At 40.2% G+C, this 24357-nt stretch overlaps 1 protein-coding gene and 2 long non-coding RNA genes across 3 annotated transcripts in view; 1 reads left to right on the top strand and 2 right to left on the bottom strand.

The window, feature by feature from the left end:
- Positions 1–12714: 12714 nt before the first annotated feature.
- LOC118470715 (uncharacterized) lies at positions 12715–13466 on the bottom strand. Its single transcript, XR_004847851.2, has 2 exons — positions 13326–13466; positions 12715–13065 (listed from the first exon to the last, which is right to left on the bottom strand). It is a non-coding gene; the product is annotated as an uncharacterized LOC118470715 (long non-coding RNA).
- A 115-nt stretch (positions 13467–13581) lies between these two features.
- LOC118470716 (uncharacterized) lies at positions 13582–17967 on the top strand. Its single transcript, XR_004847852.2, has 3 exons — positions 13582–13700; positions 15585–15702; positions 16090–17967. It is a non-coding gene; the product is annotated as an uncharacterized LOC118470716 (long non-coding RNA).
- Positions 16921–24357, bottom strand: part of snta1 (syntrophin, alpha 1) — a 31587-nt gene continuing 24150 nt past the window's right edge. Inside the window, exons 3-8 of the mRNA XM_055010925.1 lie at positions 23192–23387; positions 22707–22896; positions 21458–21588; positions 20809–21005; positions 19074–19261; positions 16921–18431 (exon numbers count right to left, since the gene is read on the bottom strand). Of these exons, the coding sequence (XP_054866900.1) occupies positions 18339–18431; positions 19074–19261; positions 20809–21005; positions 21458–21588; positions 22707–22896; positions 23192–23387 (995 nt within the window). The 3' untranslated portion in view covers positions 16921–18338. The remainder of the gene's footprint in view (positions 18432–19073; positions 19262–20808; positions 21006–21457; positions 21589–22706; positions 22897–23191; positions 23388–24357) is intronic.

Below are 24357 nucleotides of genomic sequence, written 5' to 3'. Positions count from 1 at the left end.
TTAAGGTTACCTTTTTTTAAATGTTGACTGTACTGCACAAACTGTATTAGTTAATCTAGAAACTGAATAATGCCTGCAGATTTTGTGAGCAATAAGAGAACACTAATTCGTAATTATTCTGTTGTTATTTTATTTGATAGCTTTTGTTCAGTGAGGAGTTATTCATCATTTCATTACAGTTGTCTTTTGTATAAAATACATCTCTTTTCACAAAGTGAAATTATACAACATGACATTTGGAATTTACATTCTCATTGTTCTGCACAAAAACCCCAAAGCAAAGAGTGGGTGACAAAATAGTTCATATAGGGCAAAATGTGGGGCACAGAGCACACTTGTGGTTTCACACCTGTAGCCCAGACTTATGTGCCGTAATCCTGCATATATGCAATGTCAGCTTTGTTAACCATTAAGTACTGCCTGCAGTGGCCAAATTTGATCCATTTCCTCTTTTTTCTGATATGAACATTAATCACATGTTTAAAGCAGTTGCCTTGTATTTCTTAGAACGGGGCCTTCACGTGTTTTTACATACATATAGAAATCCCCTTGGACTCATTGTGAAACATCAGGTGATGAAGAATTTCTCTCTATGACTGATTAAAATAAATCTGGGTGTCTCAATATCAATATGGGAACTTTGCCAAGCACTCTGTAAAGACAATCATATATATATATATATATATATATATATATATATATATATATATATATATATATATATATATATATATATATATATATATGTATATATATGTATATATATGTATATATATATATGTGTGTATGCACACACACACACAACAGTTCAAAAGTTTTGGATCACTTAGAAATGTCCTTATTTTTGAAAGAAAAGCAGTTTTTTTTAATGAAGATAACATTAAATTAGTCAGAAATACAGTGTAGACATTGTTAATGTGGTAAATGACTATTCTAGCTGGAAACAGCTGATTTTTAATGGAATATCTCCATAGAGGTACAGAGGAACATTTCCAGCAATCATCACTCCTGTGTTCTAATGCTACATTGTGTTAGCTAATGGTGTTGAAAGGCTAATTGATGATTAGAAAACCCTTGTGCAATTATGTTAGAACATGAATTAAAGTGTGAAACATGAAATTAAGTGGGTGACCCCAAACTTTTGAAAGATAGTCTATATATAGGCAATTATTCTCATCATTAAAAAACACAAAAAACAAAGTTTATTCTAGAATGTCCCTGTCCTTTGCATTTTTGCTGTACAAATCCACCCTTATAAGGTTATTGTATAATGCATATTATGTTATATTTTTCCAATTACACATTTTTTAATGTTGCCACATGTTAACAGCATTGATAATGCTAGATTTAAATGGTTTATAGTAACTCATAATGACATATCTTTAGCTCAGTTCACATCAGCTTGACTTAGCTTTATAGCATCTTACACCTTATTATATTGGTTTTCCGGCTGCAGCATTGTTTTGGTTTCATATCAAAGCACTTAGCAGTGAAAAAGCTTTAAAAACCGACCGTACACTAACCGCCCCAACACTAAACGACACACAGTAACAGTTAGCAACTAGATGGTGTTTAAAGTGGCGAATATAGAGGATTTAGTAGGTTATGAAACAAATTTGTCCCACAGGTTTTTGTAAGCAGAGCTACATCATGGACACGTAGAAGCATGGCTTTAAAAATGCTAATGTTGCTTTGCATTTACATGATGCATCAACTTATGTCAGTAGTGTGTTCGCTGCTTGTGTGGCCGAAAATAAGTCATTGCAGATTTAGATATTTCTGACTGTGATTGTAAAAAAGAATATTTCTGAAGCTGTCCTTGTCTCGCAGATTCTTTTGTCTGACTAGAAAGAGAAAGTGATGCGCAAAAGCTGATAAGGCACTTCTGAGTTTTATGGATGTGTGAAAAAAAAAAAAAACTGTGGTTGAGTGCATTGAGCCAGTGGTGGCCGGAAGATAGGCTTGTTTGATGAGAAGTAAAGTCGCCTCCTCTCTACCCCGTCATTTGTCTGGGGGAAGGGGGGCTGTATGGGACAGGAATCCACATCCCTGTAGAGAACCCGCAGTGTTCACTGACTAAGAGGTAAAATAATAGAGCCCCACATTTCTCCATCTCAGCACTTCTTAAGTCTTGACTTGAAGTGGAGATGAGTCAGATTGAGAACCGCACACATAACTATTTTCTCATCACCCCTGCAGTCGTCTGTGAAAGTCAGGTCTCTTTATGGCCTGGAACACCTCAGACTGGAGCCACAGCAAAAAAAAGGACCAGCCATACACAGTCATTTTAGATGTTTGTTAAACACCACAGCTGCTCTATTTGAGCAATATCGCCCACACATGCTGCACCTTAGATCCTCCAATAATTGCATGCTGGAGAGAGTGTTAGAAAGAAACAGTTGTGTTATTGTAATAAGGTTCTGGTCCAGATGTTTGGGATTAAAGGGGTTTTTTATGAAAATACAATATAGTTACTCGGTGAGTTAGGTATTCAGCTCTGTCATGCACATGGCATCTAACGCTGTTTAAATAAGCTTCAAGATGAGATCGGGAAAGGATTCAACTGAATATAGAGCAACATGTTGGCATGTTGTATAATAGTCAGTTCTAGCATTTGGTTGGCAAAAAAGGTCCATGTTCTTAAAATCAGCGCCATAGCAACCAAGCTGTGGGACATGCTTTGCCAGTATACAGTAAACATAACATCACAATGCGTTTTAGCGGCGCACTCTTTTATTTTATCATCGCAGTGGCACCCACCGCTTAATTCACTTCCACAATCATGCACCAGAAAGCATATAGGAAAATAAACAAATTAAGTACTTATTTGAAAATGTTCTGTCTACTCAGTAACTGAATTATGAGATGGTATCAGTGAATTAAGGAAGAGGGACAACAGACCACAAATACAGTGACTTCTAGTACAGGAAAAAAAAATGAGTTTTTGTAGCTGAGTCCTTTTCGCAGGGAAGTATTGCATTTTTCTCATGCTGTTTGCCACACGGCCAAAAAAGAGTGATATGTCTTCCTATAGCAGAGCACATTCTCCATTCAACAGCATACAAAAAAGAACATCATACCATCAAATGTGGTTCAGATATGACTACTTCGCTAATAAAGCACGCTTTTTGCCAAGTTTCTATGAGGGCAGCGTACAGTTCATGGCTCATAATACCAACAATCTCTAGTAGTCTTGTGCAATAGAGCAGAAACTCTCAGGAAGTACGAACAAAGGAACCACACAGCAGTGTTTTGTCTTGTTTTTTTGTGAGTTTGTCATTTTTGTTCGCTTCACTGTCAGTATGCGTATGAGGTCAGTGGAAATCTCTCTGATATTTGGTGAACCTGAGCTTTAGAGATGCTAGCTGCTGTTAAATGCTACATGACGCACTTTTAAGTTGGCAGACAGTTTCTCTGGCAATGATTTTAAAAGGCTTTTTGTCTATGTTTTCCAAAGTAAAGCACCTTCACCTTTATGGGGACGCATACTTGGTGACTGAGTTGATGGCTGTAAATCTCTTCTTTTGTATTTGTTAATGCAAAAGTTTGTTACATGTGGCCACGTTTCTTAGGTTTTTACCTCCTGATAAACAAAATCACACAGCCAAGCTAGAGCCAGGGTTTCTACTGCATCTCTTTATCTCAGAAAATTGTCACATTTTCAATAATTTCTCAGTAAAAGATGACAAATGTGAATTCTGTGTGGTTCGCTTGAGCATAAGCTCAAAGCAAGTTAAAACGAGGACAATTCAGATTGTCTTGTTAAGTCACTGTGAGCTCCATTTTGTCTGACACATGGTATGATATGCTCAAGTAGTTTTCCTCTTTCACCAATTACATTGTTTATGTACCTGCAGAATCCAGACTGCTTTGTGCATGATTGCAATTTTCATATTTCAAATCCAATATATCGCTCTATCTTTAAACCCTCTCACTTTCTATTTATGTCTGCGCGACAAACTTCTTCTTTCTTCCCAAGGGACACTTATTTTTGTCAGGTGCATCTGCATCCATTAGAATCAAATACACCACAATGTTTTCCTTTCTCTTTCTTTAGTTTTATCCCTCTCTGTATCTCTTCCAAGGAATGATACTTTCTATCACTCTAAAGCGTTTTCAATCAGTCTCCCTGGTTTTAAAGAAATTGACTTAAAAGGCTCAAGGCAGGTGAAAAATGCAGGCTGAATTCTAACTTGGGATTCAATTAAAAAAAAATTATCCAGAACTTAATCATTCACGCAGAACTCTAAGACCACATAATGACCACGTGAGTGTTACAAATAAATGTGTTCTCCTTGAATTAAATTTTTTTTGAATTTTACTCATCCGTTCTTTAAATCTACAAGAATTATTTTCTCAAGGATGAGCTAACTTGCCATGGAGATGGGCACCAGCTGTTGAAGCTGACCACCCAGAGCCACTTCTTCGTATATCCAGATTACCCATGTTCACAGAGCCCCTTGACCACCAAGGGGTCCTGTTGTGCAACGTATTTTTTTCCTCCTTGAATATAAATTGACACTCTTGGTAATTATGGGTCTCAGGACTGTCGCAGTGTGTAACAATTGTCTCTGTCCCCTACATATAAGTCTGTTATGGGAGTGGTTTCATAGCAATGGCTCATTGGCTCAGTTGACCAGAGCAAGATGTTACGAACAGTGAAGTTGTGGGTTTGATCCCCACTTGGGCCAATGATTGTTTTTCCCACACTCTCCATGCCTTTTTTTTTCAGTCTCACTCAGCCCCCTTTTCACAGCACCAGGCATGTTGTTGTGTTCAAAGACGTTTCCCTAAGGATAGTTGGTCAGAGCTTAGTCAGGGAAAGCAACAGTTTCACTGTGCTGCTTATAACTGTGTTTAATATACGCTATTTTATTACTCATGTTTTGATCATTTTCATGTTTGTTTAGATGTTAAAGTTACCAATGCATCTACTTTCCCTATGTTTAAGTTTTTTGTAAAAAAAAAACAAAAACAAAAACAAAACTGTAGCATTTGCTTTCATATATGTATATGGAATGTGAATCAAATTTAGTGTGTATTCATGAGTGCTTGAAATAGGATGAGGAGTTTGCATTGGGCCCCAAAAAAGCTACAAATGGCCCTGACTGCACCTGAGTATGAGAAAAGTCAGATGGATCAGATTGGGAAGATTTGCAGAGACACCGAAACTAAAATTCTACTCAGTTTTCAGGCATTTTGGGTGAAATTAACCTTTTGTTACCCTCTTTTTCTCAAAATGAACAAATCACTAACTTCTTCAAGTCACAAAATGTTCATTCTGAAATCAATGCAAAATATTCAGTGATAACTAATTTATTTTTCCAACTGTGGTTAAGTTTAGGCAATAAGAGCACTTGGAGAAAGGTTCAGTTATTGAAAATGTGGAACATGATGAAATAGTGGAGAGACAGGATGTGTTTACATTTAACAACACAGCAATCTTCTCCTAGCATTGATGAAAGGGCTTTAATTGCCTCAAACTAAGCACGTGCTCGACCCAGGATGCAAAGCCCGCTGCAAAGTGATGCAAAGTGCTTTCTTAATGAAAGAAGAAAGTTTTTCCCAAAACAGATTAATCCAGGCAGCAGCTGCTTTTCCATCAGTGTGTACCGGTTGAAACACATTTGTTACTTGTGTCCTTTTGCCACGCAAGTATGTCTAATTGTTTCACTATGGATGTCCGACATTCCAGAAAGTAAACATGACCATCATCAGCATACAGTGTTAACCTGTGGACAAATTTCTATATTTACTGAATACGTCAAGTGCTTTTTGAAATTAGGTTTTAAAGTTATGCAAAGTCAATCGTATTCATCCTCTGGAGACCATGAATGTCAATTGTATAACAATCCATCCAATAGCTGTTACGATATTACAATCCTAATAAAAATGGGTGACAGTCCGTTGCCATCCTTTTAGTCTTAAGCATAGCTACAAAGGAAAGGTTCTGCAGTTTTCTATAGTTTCCTACCTGTTTAGATCTATCAAGTACTATTGTGGACAGAAAAACAAAAGGTGATTTGATGGAAATGGATAAGAATAATCCACAACCTTCAGAATGGATTGAGTTTTCTATCCATTTTCTAGTATTCTCCTGTTGCTGCAGCTATAAAAAGGCAATATGTCCATATGTGAGCAGCCTACAACCTGATTCACTCATCCAGTGGACTACATCAACCTGAACCATAAATTCATATTAGAAACACCACAATTTAATCAATCATTAGTGACTTTAATTGCATTTGTTAACCGTGAGCCAGTAATGACTTAAATCCTGTTTTCTTCTCACACCCACATACATGCAGCTCGCGGCCTCTCCTTTTTCTGCTTGTCAGCCTTAGATAATAAACACAGGAGAACATTCTGGAAAAGACACTTTTGAATGCATTTCTTTTGAAAAATGGATTATCAAATTAATGGAAACTGCTCAGTAACTGCTGCAGTGAGGAATGCTTCCCACCTAATTGAATTAGGGTTTTCATTTCTGTGATTTCTGTGTTTGTTTTTGGCAGCTGTCATCTGTTTGCCTGGGACCAGCTCTATTAATAAGCTATTCAGATTGAGATGGGGCTTTATTCCAGCAACTGTTTCTCACCTCCTCTCTCTCTCTCTCAGTCTCTCTCTCATTCTCCCTCTCTTTCCCCTTTTCTCACTTCCTCGCTCACTCAAATGATTGTCATGGAAATCATCAGAGGTGCCAAACCACAGACAAAAGAAAGAGCTTTAACATACACCTGAGCCAAAAAGAACAGAACTGCAGTCTAATTACGATGGGAACAATTAAGACTGTGCATATTTATTGACAGGGGACTTCACACAGGAACATATGCTCATGAATACCAAAAAATGAAATGAAGGCAGGATGGGGAAGGGTGTTTGGGGGGGCTGGTGTTGCTGGATCTGAATGTCTATACGATGATATTACTACTAAAACAAAGGCATTTAAAAGTTTATTGCCATTTCCTCATCAGCCATTGTATTTACACGCTCATACTGTGCAATGCTTTGCTTTCGCACCTTTCTGAAAGCAATGTGGTCAATTTTCATTGCCTCAAATAAAGGAAAAAAACTGAAATATGCTTGTCATCAGCTGATATTAACCACTATTCTCTCTCCCTCTCTTTATTTTATTACTTTTTTTTTTTTTTTTTTTTTTTTATACCTCTCCTGTTGACACCTACAGTCTCCCTTTCAATGTTCCAAGAACAAGGAAGTCCAATCTGGGCTTTGTTCAGTATTCTGATCACACACCTCTCTCCTCCAGTAATACAAGTCTACTTTAAAATTCATAACTACATTTGGAAAGAATAAAAGGGTGCCCTGATGGAATATTTCCAAGGAGCTTACTTGAGCGAAAATACAATTCGCTTTGGCATATTTAATAACCCTAACCTGGTCTTTAAGACATACAGTAGTAATAACAATATTAAAAAAAATACTGGTGACTGAGAAAAAGAAGAAATTCGAGGTATGCCTTAGCATGAAATGAGTACCTATAATTCCTGCCTCTAGGAGGAGGATGAGGAAAAGATAGAGAGAAAGAAGGAGAAGGGGAGGAAATGAAGCAGACAAGAGATGGTGAGAAGCCTTGTCAAAGTTAGAAAGAGTCAGCTCAGCTCTGCTCTCATTTTCTGCTTTTCTCTTCCTCTCTTCTTCTGCCTGGGAGGCAGTTTGAATTGAATCAAACAACCTAGATTGATTAAGCTTGGATGAATGACTTTCCAATGACACAGGATTCAGCGTTAGCCTCACCCCATCCCTCTGTACATATTTGACATGGCTATTGAGGAGTTGATGTGAAAGTGATTGCACAGTTGCTTCCTTTGGATTCTGTGCAGGGTCGAAATGTTCCAGTTATACTAAATGTTGTCGCCATTGTTCAGTTCCTTGAAAGTCCTATTTGATTCCTGTTGAATCCTGCTTTGATTCGAATGCCTCTCAGGAAGAAAAGCACAATGAACGAGTGTGAGAAAATAGATAACATGCTCCTCCAATTGGAATATGAATTGCTCTGCTTGAGCCTTAGTATTAATCTCTTGTCCTCTTTCCTCTCTCTAGTCCTTTTGTGTTTTTGGGGTGGGGGTGGGGGGGATGAGTATTGAATATTGTGGGATGTCCTGTTCTGAATTTGGTCAGGACCAATCAAAGCTTAAATGCTCTCTCTCTCTCTCTCTCTTTAAACCTCTGAACACCAGCGCTCTTTGTGATTCTTTTCTATGGAGAGACAGAGACCCCTACTGTCTCTGAAGATTCATTAAAGTCATTCGCACTGAATCTTCCCTCTCATCACTTTATACTCTACTGCCACCTGTCTGCCATTCAGATAATACAAGCAAAGTGCAGAAGCCTGCAGTGCTGCAGGAACTTTATTTACTTGGGCATTATTAAGTTCCTGCTAAAATACCAGAAGTTTTTTTTTTTCTGGACTGGCTGCAGCTAAGCAGATTCTTAATTGAAGATGGACACCCCTGCATAGGTCATATATTTATTTACACTGGGTGTCAGCAATCACATTCTTTGCTTAAAAATGCCAGGTGCATTTGCACACATTCCTAAGGAAACTAAACTGCTGTTAAAAAATGTTAATCTGAGCTAAACCCTGTATGTAAATCTGGAAATATACGATTGAGCTAGTTAGTGTACAATAACTGTCAAGTTGCTGTGATTTGTAAAATGGCAAGATGTATTTTCTTAGTTTTGTCTGTCTTTTTCATTTTTGTTGTATTGTTTTATGTGCTTGCACCATTCTAACTCAGTGGCATAAAACTAAATACAAAAACACAACGCAGATAAGAGATATGTGAGTAATTAAAAAAAACCTTACGAGAAAAAGTCTTGCATCTAAGATTTTATTACAAGAATTAGCAGAAAATTTTACTGTACAGAATGTCCTTAGAGTTATATAATCTTATAATTTCCACTATGAGATTTCTGTTTTTGATATATTTGCAGTCGCAGTCTGTTATAGTGTACCTGTCTGAGGTGGAGCTCATTTGCTCACCGCATGTGCTGTTGGTTAGTTTAATCAATAAAAGCTCACGTTTAAGATCACCAAACATTCCAGAATCTGAAATAAAAGATTCACTGTACTGATGACTGCGGGGATGTTAATAGTGATCGTGTTGATCATTGCTTTACGCATCATAATAAGTAAGAAATTGCATAAATAAACATCACCTGTCATGCCCATCTCCCATTCTTCAGACATGCGCTACTTAGACCGATCAGGCATATTATGACCACCTGCCTAATATTGTGTTGGTCTCCTTTATGCTACTAAAACTCCTCTGACCCAGTGGGGCATGGACACAGGACCTCTGGGGATGTCCTGGATGGTGGCAGGGAATTCTGTGGGTTGCAGGATGGGACCTACCTAGATCAGGCTTATCCTGGATACTCAATAAGATTTGGATCGGGGGAGTGTGGAACCCTGATGAACACCTTTGCTTTGTCGTGTTCCTCGGGCCACTCCTGAGCAGTTTTTGCGGTGTGTCAGGGTCCTTTATCCTGCTAAGAGTGGCAAATGGCATCAATGACTGCTGTTACCATGGGGGTTGGGGGATTGAGGGTTGGGGGTTGCTTGACCTGCAATGGTGGTACACGTCAAACATCGACAAGAATGTCAGGACTCATGGTTTCCCAGCAGAACATTGCATTATAACAAGATAATCAGTGTTATTCATTTCACCTGTCAGTGGTCATAATGTGCCTGATCGGTGTGCTTTTTGTTTTATTTTGATATTTTCTGCAGTAAGTTGTACTCATCCTTATTTCATTGCAGGCGTCTTTACCCTCCCCAGCTGTTGTCTGCTTTCCTGCCTGTATGATTTCCTGCCCCGCCCTAATGTGCTCCACCCATGTATGATTGTCTCCTCTGTATTTATACTCACCCCTTTCTTCATGTTACTTGCTAGCTTGTCTAGTGCTCTCGTGTTTTGTGACCTAACCTGTTTTTGGCGACCCAGCTTGTTTTTGAGATGTAGATACCTCTGCCTGATTATTGTGCTATATTGTGCAATAAATCTTTGTATCTTAGTGAGCCTCCTGAGTTGTATGTTTTTCAGTCTATTCCTGTTTGTACTCTTGTGATGGTAGGAACTGGTCACAAATATGGACTCGGCAGACTCAGATCCTGTTTGTGCTGCCTTTAAAGCCCAAGGACAACACATTCACCCCATGGAAGAGAAACTGAGGCTCGGACATAAGAACACGGGAGACCAACATGAAAGCTTCTTCTCTGCTGTGAGTGAGCAGACAACCTTCTGGCCAGTCAAATGCAAAGACTCTTTGTGTCATCTTCCACACTCTCTCCTGTCCTCTCTGCTGCTGAAAGTCTGCCTTCCACTTCCGCTGTTTCTCCTACACCAGTTACACTTCCTCCTCTCTGTCTGCTCCATGCCTCACCGGCCCAGAGAGGGTTTATTTTGCGGTTCAGAAGACTGCAAGACTTTCATCACCCAGTCTGAACTCCACTTTGAGCTTGAACTGCTCAGCTTGTCATACCGACTGAGCCAAAATGGCCTGTATCATCTCTCACCCCTCTGGCCTTGCTTCGGCTACAGCAGTGTGGAGCAGGAAGTCCTTAGTAAGTAGCTCTCTCTCTTCACTCAGATGCTAACCAAAATCTTCCAGTTTATTGCTATTGGCAGAGAAACAGTCAAAGCTCTGGTGGGTCTCCAACAGGGCAAATACAAAGACCAGGATGATGTGAGTGACTTCAGCAGATGCTACCCACAGAGAGCAGCTGGAACCAGTTGGGACTTTTCAATACTTTTCTGCATTGACTCTTAGCTGTCATGAAGGATCAGTTAGCTCCTCACAACTTGCCTGCCGACTTGGATCCCCGATTATCCTGGTTGCTAAGATCAACAAACGGCTGTATTCATCACCTTGTCACCAGAGACACTCAGGTCCAGTGAATCCTCTGTAACAGACCTTCTCACCATTCTTGTCACTCAGTGCTGCTGCCTTCACACAGCCCAGAAGGTTCAATTGCAGACAGGCCATTATTAAACAATTTAACTTCACAATTTTCTATTGTCCTGCTTCTAAGAATGGTAAGCCTGATGGTCTGTCCCGCATTTTTGACCCAGATGACACTACTGAAGTCTTTGTTTCCATTCTGCCAACCTCCTTTCTCATGGGTACGGTCAAGTGGGAGGTAGAGAAAAGGGTCAAATAGGCCGTCGCTGATATTAATGTGCCGGCCTGGTGCCCTCTAAATCGGCTGTTTGTTCCCTCCAACCTTCGTTTAAAGGTTGCTCACTTCTCTGTTCTCTACTGTCAGCGTGACATCAAGAGAACACTGTTCATGGGGTAACAACCCTTCTGGTGGTTATCCATGAAGAAGGAAGCAGGGAGTACATGGCTTCATGCCCTGTCTTTACCCAGAATAAGACTTTCCAACACCCCTGTGCCTGACAGCTCCACCCACTTTCAGTTCCTCACGTCCCCCGGTCAAAGATCTCCCTGGACCTCGCCAGTGATCTCCCAGGGTCAGAAGGTAACACCACCTTGCTCATGCTTGTGGGTCAAGTCTCCAAGGTGGTGCATTTTGCTCCTTTCACTAATGTCTGCCAAAGAGATGGCAGAGATCATTCTTTCTCATGTGTTCAGACTGCACAGACTCCCGAGGGATGTGGTGTCTGACTCTACACCCAAGTTCTGCTCACTGTTGAGGGTGTCCACAAGCTTGTCGTCTGGATGTCATCCCCAGTCCAATGCTTCTGCAGCCTCTGCTGCCTGGCCCCCCGTGACCCCACCTCCTGGAGTCAACGGCTCATCTGGGTTGAATATACCCCCAAATACCCTGCCCTGCTCCTCCACCAACTTCTCATCCTTCCAGTGCACCTATGGCTACCAAGTACATTTTTTCTCTGTCCTAACAAGGTGTTGTAGTTGCACCTGGACCCACACCTGACAGATCCTCCTCAGAAATGGTGCTCAGGTGGCAAACCACCATGTCTGTTATCTCCCAATACAAGGCGGGCGACAAGCTGTGGCTGGCCAGACAGGACCTCCTTTGCGCCAAGTCTAGTAAGTTGACCCCCTCATTTTGTTGGACCCTTTACCTGAAATTCACTAGATCCACTCTGTGTTCCATGTCAGCTTGGTCAAGCCTTCCAGGGAAAGCCATTTGGGGCCAGCCACTCCTCCTTTACCCCAACTCATTAGTGGCGGACCAGCCTACACAGTCAGAAAGCTTTCGGCCATTCATTGCCGAAGACGTGGTTACCGGTACCTGGCGGACTGGGAGGGCTAAAGCCTTAAAGGACACAGGTTTCCATCAGCAACACTCTGGACCCTGAACTCATCTTAAGATTTCACTGACTTCATCCTGAGGATCCAGGGCTGTCAGGTGCCGACCCTAGGGGGGCTGTACTGTTGTGTCCAGCTCCTGCTTTTGTGCTCTTGGTTCCTGTTTTAATAGGACAGTTCCTGTTGTACTCACACTCGTTGCATATGTTTGCACTCCCTGGTCTTTGTCTGCTTTCTAATGTGATTACCTGCCCTGCTGTTTCTCTTTGTGATCTCTCTAGTGTTACCTGTGTGCGGTGAGCGGAGGGTTCGGGGATAAACTAGCGTGCTACAACTACTGAATGTAGACACCGGCCAAACAACGCCACCCTGGGACTTTCACCCAGGGAATTATAACCACTACTAACGAGAAGGCAATTCAGGTTCGTTCCACTGATGAGGCAAGAGACATGATTCCAGTGAAGCCGAAAAGATACCAATTTTATTTAATATCAAAAATACTCATTTTAGAACCAATTTTTAAAAGCAACCATTCACACAGGATTGTTAAAGGAAGGGTTGGGGACTAATCAGAGCTGGGGGCTCTCTGGTGGAGGTTTGGACCAACAGGCATCACAAGGGAGCGCAGGAGAAATCACCCCACTCACACGTTAACATGCACACACACCTGAGTGAGGAAATAACAAAAAACCAAACAAACAAACAAAAAAAAAAAAAACAACCAGGGGATGAGCAGCAGGCCACACAGGAAGGGGTTCCCACCACCTGAAGACACCAGTCCCCACCACCGGAGGCCCACAGCTTCTGCAAATCACAAAGGGAAGGGAACAGTCATTAACCGGGTTCCATAAATCAATTAACAAAATAATTACAAGCACTTAAGAAAACTACTTAACATAACAACAAAAAACCACAAGTGTATCAAAACTGAAGCATTCAATTAAAGGACTGATGAATAAACACCAGCTTATACTTAAACAAAATCCACTGATAATATAAAACGACTAATCAGGTGCAGTCACGTGACAAACAAATCATAAAATCAGACAAAGAAAATACCTTACAGAGACAAATGGCCACGTGACTGCAGTACATACTAAAAAACACAAGGAGAAAAGGAAGAAAAATCAAACCCTGTTTTCACACATGCACTCTGAACGTTAAAATAAGCAGCATGTACAACGGTTGGTCAACGGCCACCGAGGCAAGCTGGAAGCAAACCAACACAGAAACACAAAACAGACTGAAAGAAGACAAAACCGACCGGCAAGCGTCGGCAACGCAGACCCACGTCTGCGAGACAAACCCACGGAGGCAAAGCAGCAACGTATCCTGCGTTTGTGACCTAGTGTAGCCAACACAGCTCCAGACAAACAGCGGCCACGCCAATCAGCAAAATCTGTCCACCACGAGGGAACAGGGAGCAACCGGCAGCCACGGTAACATCCCAAAATGAAAAGCTGTTACACATATGCAACATAAACACATTACGGGATAGCAAGCAAAGAGAATCTACCAGTAACGGCTCACGAGCGGCTCACGGCTCGAACTGGACATACAGCAGCCGGCGAGCGGCTCAGCTCTCCGGCTATAGACACCCAACAGTGACTATAAAAATAAATTGCTACTATAACCACTACAAATGAACACAGCCTTAAACAAAGCGCAAACAATGCAGAAACCGCTACCTTACCTGCTGGCAACGGTAAACAGGAAGTGAGGGAAGCGGGGCGGGGCGTACCCCTCTGACGTCGCAGCAAGAGAACGGTGATTCGTCCTTGCCCAGCTTTATAATGTGTCCTCCTTCCGTGTTTGGTCAAAGCAAGTCACGGTCATTATGTCACAGGAGCATAACACAGCCAATCCAAAGAGGATGCCGCACTCATTCTGCTACATGCGATTTAGATACCGCTGCCTGATTACTGTGCCTAATTGTGCAATAAATCGTTTGGATTTTAGAACCTCCTGGGTATGCATTTTGAAATCCGTTCCTGTGATGTTAGCAGTAAATTGTAGCTGGTCATAGTACAAAGGTAATACTCATCTGTTAAAGCTCTAATGGAGCAATAAAGTTTAAAAATGATCCCAAATGGACCAATTGGGCCTGTGCCCAGTCCAAGTTGTAACCTGGAGAATTATTTAGAGGATTTAAATTTTATCATTTGAAAGTAGCATATCCACTGCAATGTCTCTCCATTCAAATAAACACTATTTGACAATATCTACTCCAAATGCAATACAACTTATTAAAAATTAAAAAGAACGAATGAAAATGTAACACAATTTAAATACTTAAAATTGTGAAAAGAATGTGAAGAAACTCACATACAACTTTTACTGTGGCCATAAAGCATTAGGACATTAACTTTTTTTATTGAATACAAGGAGCCAGAATGCAGGGATTTTACATTTTTAAAATAATAATGGTGTATTTGAGATAGTAGAGCAGGAAATTGTGCCAGGAATCCACAAATGGGATTTCTTGAATATTGAAGTCTTAGGTTTTATGTAGCACTAGAAATTGACAAACATAGTTGGACAACATCAGTAATTTCTTAAGGATTTAATCCCATTAATTTTTACTGGCATTTTATGCCAAGCATTTTGTCAAACATGTTTGTTTTGGTTGTTTTTACAGTTGTGAGAGTTTTCCCATTCCTCCAAAAAGAATGGGGTCCAATTTTTTTTTCAGAATGGTTGATGAAAATATATATGTTGACTTCCTAGCTATAGATCATAATTTATTGTAGTTGCATCATAATGTAGTTGATCCAAAGCATCTGCACTGAGACAGAATGCTGCAGAGATCATGATGTTTTAAGATTCCATGGATAATACGAGACACCGGAAATCTTTACGTCTACAACATTATTAAAGTGTTGCAATAAAGCACGGGATTTGAAATACAAACTAAAACCTTGCAAAAATGCCAAAGGAAGGCCTTTAAATATTATAGAGTATCCATGCTTTGAACAGCGTGGATCTAAAGAGACAGCGGCTTATGTATAATATTTTTGTTTATTATAAAAATTCACACAAAGACCCTCATGTCTGACTGGATAGGAGTTTTGCCAATCTTGTTTAGAGACTTGAGAGACTTCTCTTTGCATGAAATGATGTTTGCTTTCCAGACCTCAACACAAAAGAAGGGATTGTTGGGAGTGCGTTCTGTGTAGTGCAACATTTCCTCTCAGCCTCTTCCCTTACTAGCATCATATTTTCTGACAACCCACCACCACCCTCTCCACCCCATTCCTCTCCCTCCAAAGTGCCCTTCCATTTTTGTTAATCAAAATATATTCACACAATCTCCTCCTCTCCAGCAGGATCTGAGAGGCTGATTGGCAATTTCAGCAGCAAAACCACAGTTCAGTGGAAGAGATGGACGCAGCCAAACTGAGAGCTCCCTGCCGTTGCCGTGGTAACGTCTCAACAAGAGGGGTGAGACCTGAATGGGGAGGGAGGGGGAGAAAGGAGGGAGAAGATATGATCAAATGTGAACAGTCCATTCTGATTTGATATACAACTCGCAGTTTGTTATTACCACACTCTCCCGCTTCCATTTGTTGTTCAGGCACACGCACATGCAAATTCACGCGTTTAAAAAGCGCATGCACACACACACACACACAGGCTGACACTTTATATAGTAACAAGCAGCATCTGCGCCTCACTGATAACGCTGCCTCATGGCAGTAAAAGCATATGAGAGCGGACTGTTTGCTTGCTCCTTTTACAATGGCTAGCAGCAGGCCTAACTGTCTCCATCGCGCACCCTGCTGACTTAAGCATCTCATCATCATCATCTTTGCTCTTTCCTCTCTACAGATCTGTCTGGACTTAATAAAACTGTCAGACCACCAGCTGGGACTGTTAAATAAAGACAGCATGAAGGCTCGATCTGCTGTCAGAAGCAGCTCAGTGGAACGGCTCATTACGGGCCATGAGATATAAAACTCGCAGCTAAATATATGAAGTGCATTAGGACTGACTTAAAGGACTTTGGTTTAAGAGCTATTTAGAGAGATAGATGGATGCTGTGGATAAGGCTGAAAACACATTAACCTAATATGGTTGCTCTGACTAAAGTGCTTGGAAGCAATTGCTTATTTACACATCCAGGAGACATATAACAGTATTAGCATTAATCTGTGGTCGTGTTTCTGGTTACCTGATGAATCTAAGTGCAATATTTACTCTGTTTTGGCTGTTTATCCCTCCATTCACTCCTGGGAGAGAGGAAAATGTCCTTGTACTTGCTGTTACACCATCTTCACTAATCGTCACGTCTAGTTGTAGTTCTTGTAGACCCTTTCTTTTTATTTGACTATAAAAAAATAAAATAAAATCTAATGTTAAAATAAGTCCATTACTGCAGTGAGGATCAACCATAACAATTGCAGGCTGGAAAATCAAAACAAAAAGCTGAAAGATGCTGAAAACTTCTGCAGAGTTGAGAGGAAATGTGAACAGGTTTGTCCATACAAGCAATACCTAGTAATTAAATATGATTTTCTAAATCTTATTCACATCGAAATAAAGTGCTTTGCAAATGAAGTGAAAATTGTATGTTTCTCAGTTTTCAAAAAGGCAAATGAAAGATATAATAATCCAGAGTGGCATTTATGTGGTATGAATTAATGCCATGCAAATCAACAATAAAAGTTAACAAAGTTTATTACATGTTTATATACAAACAACCCTGCAAGGCACACCTTTTGTTTAAATAAGAATATACAACACATTTTATTCTTGAAAGCAGTCAACCTTTAGTTGTGAAATATATATTAATACAAGTCTGTTTAGTGTTTCACAGAGAAAGAAGGCCCCAAATTGTAGATGTTCAGTCAACACAAACAAACAAAAAAAAAGTAAATGATCAAACACTTTATGATGTAAACAACTTAACATCTTTCATATATTATTTGCGCTAACATATTGTAATGTCGGGGGAGTTTCATGATGCCTTTTTGTCCTCTCTGCTGACTAAATGATGAAGTTCAGACAAAACACTTTGTACTGTATAGTACTTATCCAGACAGAAGAACTAGCTTAAATGGACTGGCCTTTTTTAAGCTAACTATATTGCCCTAATGTGACAATCTTTGTTGGTAAGAACACAAAGAGCTCTGATTCTGTACTTCATATGGGCAGAAATTAAATGAGACTGAAGGTAGGTCTCTTTTTGTTTGGACCATTTTATCTAATTTAATGGTTAAACTAAAACAACATTTTAAAAAAAGGCTCTTATAATACACTCTGTTAAACTCTTTGTTAGGCCACAGGTTATGCATATGTTTAAAATGAGGGATCAGGAGAGACAGAAGAAGACAAAATGAGTTGTTCAGATGAAATAAAACATATATCTGAGTTGGCATTTGGAAAAGCTTCTTACATAAAAAAATCCGGGTAAAGGCAACTTAACCGTTCACATAAACAACATATCATTATAGTTGTATTCTGTACATTGTTCAGTACAGACTATAGATCGTGTAGTGATCAGTCACGTCATCCTGTCACTCCACCGGAGCTGCCTTTATTAAAAGTGTTTGCCCAACATCAATCAGAACATCTGTGAAAAAAAACTTTTGTTGCCTGCTCACAGCGCATAAAGCAAAGATTGAAAGATGAAAGGATGCTCATGACAAAAGCCTGTCATGACTCATGAAATAACACTAAACAATGGGACAAAAAAAAAATGTTTGGGACTTCAAGCTTAGAAACATTAAGATACAGGCTGTCGTCATACAGTTAGCCATCATAGTGTGTCATGACCTACTGTGACAGATCTGACAGATCCCTTAAGTGGCTACTGACTTGCGCCATTTCTAAAATCTCTTTTTTACCTCACAACTACAAGTTCAACAAATGTCCATCATTGCTGCGATTTTCCCTCCATTCCACTAGAAAGACCAGTGGGTGCCTGACCACAGATGATAATTTTAGAGGCCAAGGAAGGCTGAAAAGAAAAGGCTAGTCAGCTTGATTTCCTGGGCCCCATCATCTGGAGTTTCAGTCTTCTGGGCTGTATGTTTTACTCAGTATTCCAATATGATGCTCTGGATGGTTGGTCATTATCATGCCAGGAGGCCAAGTCGCTTCACCTTCGCAGACAGGAAAGAGTGGATGATGAAGACTATGGTCTTAGGGCAACAATGGAGGTCCAGTTGCTGAAAAGGGACAGAAAATGGAGAAGGGAAAAAAGAAGTCAACATCTTTGGATACTGATGACAATTCCCAAGTATTCATAACATATACAGAACAAACAAGTCAGTAGTCAGTATCCAACCACAGACATTTAAAGGGTAATTACACCAGAATGATGATTTGCCACAGCCAGAGAATTTGGATGCACTGAACTTCCAAATATGAATTTTAACATCATATCTGCATCTCAAGCATGTAGAGTTCTTTCATTTGTCATGGAGGAGGCTCAACTGTTGGTTCTGACTGACTGTCTTCATGACATATGAGCAAATTGGAGTGTTTGAAACATACATTTGAAAGCATTTGAAAATAGTAAGGACACCACGTTTAAATTATTTTGTAAAATTAATGTGATACGTTTAAACGGAAATTTTAAAGATACAAAATCCTAGAGATATTGTGATCACATCTCAGAATACAGACAATTACCATTACTATTGTTACAGATAGATACAATTTGAATTGACCTCATTCACTTGCAATACATTTTGTGACAAAACTTTTCCACAGATTTAGTCTTACTGCCATACTTAACGTATTAAATATAACAGCTGTGGTGGTAATGATTTAACTGTACTGTAACTACACTAATATGTCGAACTTACAATCTCAGCCTCGGGGCCTCCAAAGTCAAGAAACATCATACGAACTCCATCATCTGATGACATTCTGAGGCGCTCAAAGGGCTGCTGGAGCAGAATGCTTTTCCTGACTCCCATTTCTTCTGTGAACAGCGTGAACCCCTCATCGATGTGCACTCCCAGGGTGCACTCTTTCCCGTTCCAACTGCAGGCTGCCAGTGTAAAAAAAAAAGGGGGGGTTACAGTGCTTAACTAAAGTCACCTCAAATGCATTTGGATGTCTTGGTTTCCATTTTGTTGTGACGTCTATACTGAGCTCAGCTAAGAGTTCCAGGAGTCTCCTATGAATGGGACATTTCAATGCTTTGAAAGGATATAGTATAATTTAAATAATTCATATTGTTACAAAAAGAGGATGGATCCAAATCTTAGTTCAACTGAGCCTTTATCCTTTTATGCTTGTCATAAATCTGATGTTAAAGTCTAAAATACTATTTTCAGTTTATGCCTAAAAGTGTTTGTACCACCTCATGCTACCAGCAGAGGGCGTTATGACATTACTACTCTGCTCTATATGTGGTGTGGTACCCCTCTCATTAAGTAGGACTCCCATATGCAGAAAGTGCATCCTGGGCTGAAGTATGAAGAGCTGCAGGGAGTTTTGCTCAGCGTAGATATGGAAAAAGACAGCATATACACAGCTATAGCTGAGAGGAACAACGTTTTGTCTCTATTCAATCTTTTCCTAAAAATCTGTTATAAAAAAAACCTTTCATTTCTAAACACTAAACACAATTGAAATCTTTTATAAAAATACAACCAGAAGAAATCTGCAGAGATTGGGGACATTCTGCGGAGAAGCAGAGTGCCTGGAATCACTGTGTAAAGAACAATAAATCATACTAATCCTGCTTTGTGAGACGGGCCCCTGTTTTGGACTGAAATGTTTGTGAGTCTCCACTGAATAGAAGCACGTCTTGTGCCCGAGCAGGAATTGTTTGGGTGAAATAGATTTGAGGTACATTCATAGACTTGACTGAAGTGTTTGATACAATCAGCTATTTTGACTCTTGGCAGATTGAACAAGAGGCATGTTGTCCTGAGTTGCTCTTACAACCAATTTTGGCAGCATCAAAAACAATAAATTAGATTAACTCGTCATGCATGAATGTAAAAGACCTCATCAATCAATCTTAAACTGATAGCAGTGTTATATTTTAAGTTTCTCTGTTTTTACTCCTATTTAGAATGTTGTTTGTGATGCCAGCTGATAGTGAAAGAAAAATGGTGAGTCTACATGACCTTTTCTTGGTCAAAACATTGCGCTGTAAAGGCACTTTCTCTTTAAATGTGTTTGTAATTAAAAAATGAGCTGAGCAACTAATCAGTAACTAGCAAGCCTTTGCTCTTGACTGCTAGCAGAGGCAGACACTCCATCTTTTTGTTAGCATCACAGATACCTTAGCAAACGTCATTCTTATGTACTACAATCTACAACTGACATATTCATCATCATGCGGCATTTACCATGCAAGAGACATATAGTTCACATTTGTATTAAAGGTGATCCCAGTGGGAACCAGATCTTGAACCCTGTTGGTGTCATACTCTGGTTAGACTCACACTTAGAGATGACTAAATGATTTTAATTCCTTTGGACCTATGAAAGTTCACAGAAATATCTGAATTTTCTATTCCAAGTTAGAGAAACTGTGCAGCAAGCATGAGAATATTAACTGAGGTCAAAGAATCTGTGTACCCGTGGTGACCTCCTTGATGAGCTCAGCGGCATTGTGGCAACCCTCCACCAGCAGATGAGTCCAGGTGGACAGCTCCTTAGCAGAATCCACCCTGAACACATGAGTCTCCACGCCCTGCTTGGTGCCTGAACGCAGCCCAAAGGATAGCTCAGAGTCCAGGAGAGGGGAGCTTTTTCCTGGGCCAGAGTGGACCAGTCTGGAGGGGAGGAGCATGAGAAGAATAAAGATAAGAAAGATAATTAAAACTAATAGACAAACAATGCAACCATGAGTGAATTATGTTACAGAGAAACTGGTACTGGAGTGGAAAGTGAGATCCTAAATACGCAAGAGAGAGAAAGGAAGAAAAACACATGACTCATAGATTCTGTTTCCACTAATTTTTTCCAATTGAATGTGATGCTTTGTGGCAAAATGTCCAACAGTCCAGTTATGGAAAGAGTGAGTATGTGCAAGCCAGGGAAATAAATGCTAACTGTAAACTGGGGTGGAGGACAGATCTGTTCGGCTTATGAAACTCGATAAGTATGTGTTACGTTATGTGAGCGTATTTATATAAAAAGGAAGAGAAAGAGGAAGAGAAAAACAAGAACATAATATGGAGTGTGTGGTGTTTGTGTATATATGCGGGCATTTGTGCATGTGAACCTTGTGGTGATGAGTGGGTGACTCTTGGTGGGGCTGCTGAGGCTTTCTTTGCTTTCAGGCAAGGAAGGATACAGGAGCAGATCCCTGTCAGTCAGCACAGCCAGTACAGGTTTCTCTGGGCCATGAGACACCTACAAACATGGACACTCATATCAGCATTTAACAAATCATTTATATCACCTCTTATGATGCGGGTCAGTTTCACCGCTTCCATTTTAGAGCTTCTAAAATACAGGTTACCTTCTTTTTGTGCATGTGAAATTCTTTGGCATTTCCGTGTTTAGGGTCATGGTTTTTAGTGTAAAATGTAGAAGCTCCTATAGGTTAAGAATATCTGCAATGTATTTGATTTACAGTAACGATGGTTGTTTTTATGTACACGATTAGTTATGCAAACACAAAATATGTGCTCATAATTACAATTACAAATGATGCTCTTCCTGGTTTTCTTTCTCTTTTTCACATACTTTAATTGGTCTAGAAGGGAAAAAAATAGCTGCCCCACACTTTGTAAGAATTTTGTCTTGCAACTAGTGTTTTAAAAAATAGCTCCAAAAAAGTGATGGTGTAATCATCTGAGCCCCCAAGCAGTTTCCAGGCATTTTTTGCTCCCATTGTACTTGCACTCACTGTGGATTTGTTAAAAAAATAAAATAAAATAAAAACGGAATTACCAGCATTTTTCCAGATGCCCACATCTGTTACTGATACTGGAAAAACATGGGAGCTCTACACACTATAGATTCTATTACTTAAATTGTTAATCAGTTTTCTTTTCCACCAGAAAGTAACTGCATATTTGTCAATTACATGTAATTCTGACAGTAAGTTAAAGAAAACATGCCTTTAAAAGCTGCTGGCAGGTTTTGGGTTTCAGAGCATTAAAGCTGCAAAATGCATTTAGGCAAACCACTAAGGAGGGCCATTTGGAGAAGCAGCTTCAAGGGTAATTTTAAAAATGTGTCCACTGTAAATAGCAAATGCCAGTGGATATCAGCTAGGCCTAGTATAAAGCCTGGGATTAGGTAGTTTACATGCATACATGGTATATATGAATGTGCTTTTAAGATTTCCCTGAGTGGAAAACTGTCCCAGCAAGACCTAATGCAAAAGCACAAAAGCGTGTAACGTAGAAGAGCAAATAAGAGCATCATTAAATTATTAAAAACATTGTTACAACAAAGAAAACAAAGAATACTGTAGTGGAGTTCATGCAGTTTTCACCAGGTACATTTGCATTCTTCCATACCTGCTCTGTAATCCAGCCCAGATGTTTGACCTCCATGCCAGACTGCATGCTCTTCAACGCCTCCTTCACTCGTGGTAAAAGGTTGGCAGCACCAGCCTGGATGGCATTGTACCAGGACTGGGCCATGGCAGGGTCTTTTGCCCGGAGGAACACAGAGTTCTTTCTGTTGGATGAAACCACCTCAAAATACCTGGCAAATGAGATGAGAGGAAGAGAGAGAGAGAAGCAAGATGGAGACGGAAAAAGGTCAGAGTTAGAGAACTGAAACGCAATTGGCAAAGAGAGTAGAGCTTGAGGGGTAACAGTAAGTTTCAGATACTAAAGAGAATATGTGAGCAGGCCGTGATAAGGCGTCCGTTTTACAGTAATCTTTCACAGCCGTTTTGCTATTTTCAGATAGGAACCAGTTTTTTTTCCCCGAGAGCTGTATGAACTGAATCCAATTTTTTATTTTCATGAAGCAGCAAACATTTACCATGTAGTACCTGTTTTCTGTGTCTGGGGGGCACTGTTTTCGTGACACCTGGCACATCTTCAGGGGGATGCTGCGGGGCTCCTTAAACTCAGGAGGGGAGCATTCAGGGACTCTCTGTGGTGTCGAAGGGGGAGACTCCCATGGGAGGGCTGCTCCGGGGGACCCGGAGCTTTTAAAGAAGGCAGACATCTCCTTGATGTACTTCACTGAAGCAGAGCGAGACAGGGTGAGAGAGCGAATTAGATAAGAGAGAAGGCAGATGAAGTACTAAAGGACAAACGAGGGCGAGAAAAGAAATTTGTGAAAATGGAGCCTCCAGGTTTGGAGATGAGTTGCAAATTGTAGCGTTCAAGAACTCCTTTAAAAGGCAGCAGAAATCCGTCTATAAAGAACCCGTCAACATACTCTTGGTTATTATATCATGCTATGCTCTTTTATGTTGGCAAAAAAGTCCCAATGTGGCAAATGTAATCAAGCATATTAGGCATTCGATGATCTTAAAATCATCCTAATGTTGGATTTCTGTGTATGTAGTTGATTCTGGCATGGGTGGGCTTATCTTGAATAACAGCTGGAGGCAGAGAGAGGATGTCATTTCCTCCAAGCACAGCTGAAGGAGCCAAATTCTAAATATCTGAGGATTTTCATTCATTATCATAATAAAAAATAAATAAATAAACTGTTGCACTTCATCTTGTCCAGGAGGTTTTAGAGTGCACAACTACACTGAACATCCCCCAAAATAAAACACTTCCTTTATGGGTTGCACTTTTCAGTAGTCTACCTACACCATTATCCCCTGTAATAAATATTTTTCATCTTTGCATGGGCATATTTTTAGAGCCTAATGGCTGGTGAACTGAATACTCTGCTGGAAAACCTTCGATTATGGCGTCCATGTTGATGAGACTTAGACACCCAAATAAACATTGTCCTAGAACAAGCACACTCCTTCATGCAAATAACTCCTTCATGTCAAATGCCACTGGCCTACACCCGCATGAAAATTCACCCCATCACATCGCAGAAACATCAGTCAGGAACATCTTAGGGAAAATGACAGTCGCCCAAGATGTTGATTTGATCTCTGAACTTCCAAGACCTCATTCTGATCAAGCATCAACAGGATGCAGTGGAACAAGTCTGATTCCCAGAGGCTCCACTGCACAACCGGGA

Source organism: Amphiprion ocellaris, chromosome 5 (assembly GCF_022539595.1).
Source record: "Amphiprion ocellaris isolate individual 3 ecotype Okinawa chromosome 5, ASM2253959v1, whole genome shotgun sequence".
Lineage (NCBI taxonomy): Eukaryota > Metazoa > Chordata > Actinopteri > Pomacentridae > Amphiprion > Amphiprion ocellaris.
The sequence above is the reverse complement of the archived record's forward strand: the minus strand, read 5'-3'. Positions and strand labels throughout refer to the sequence as shown.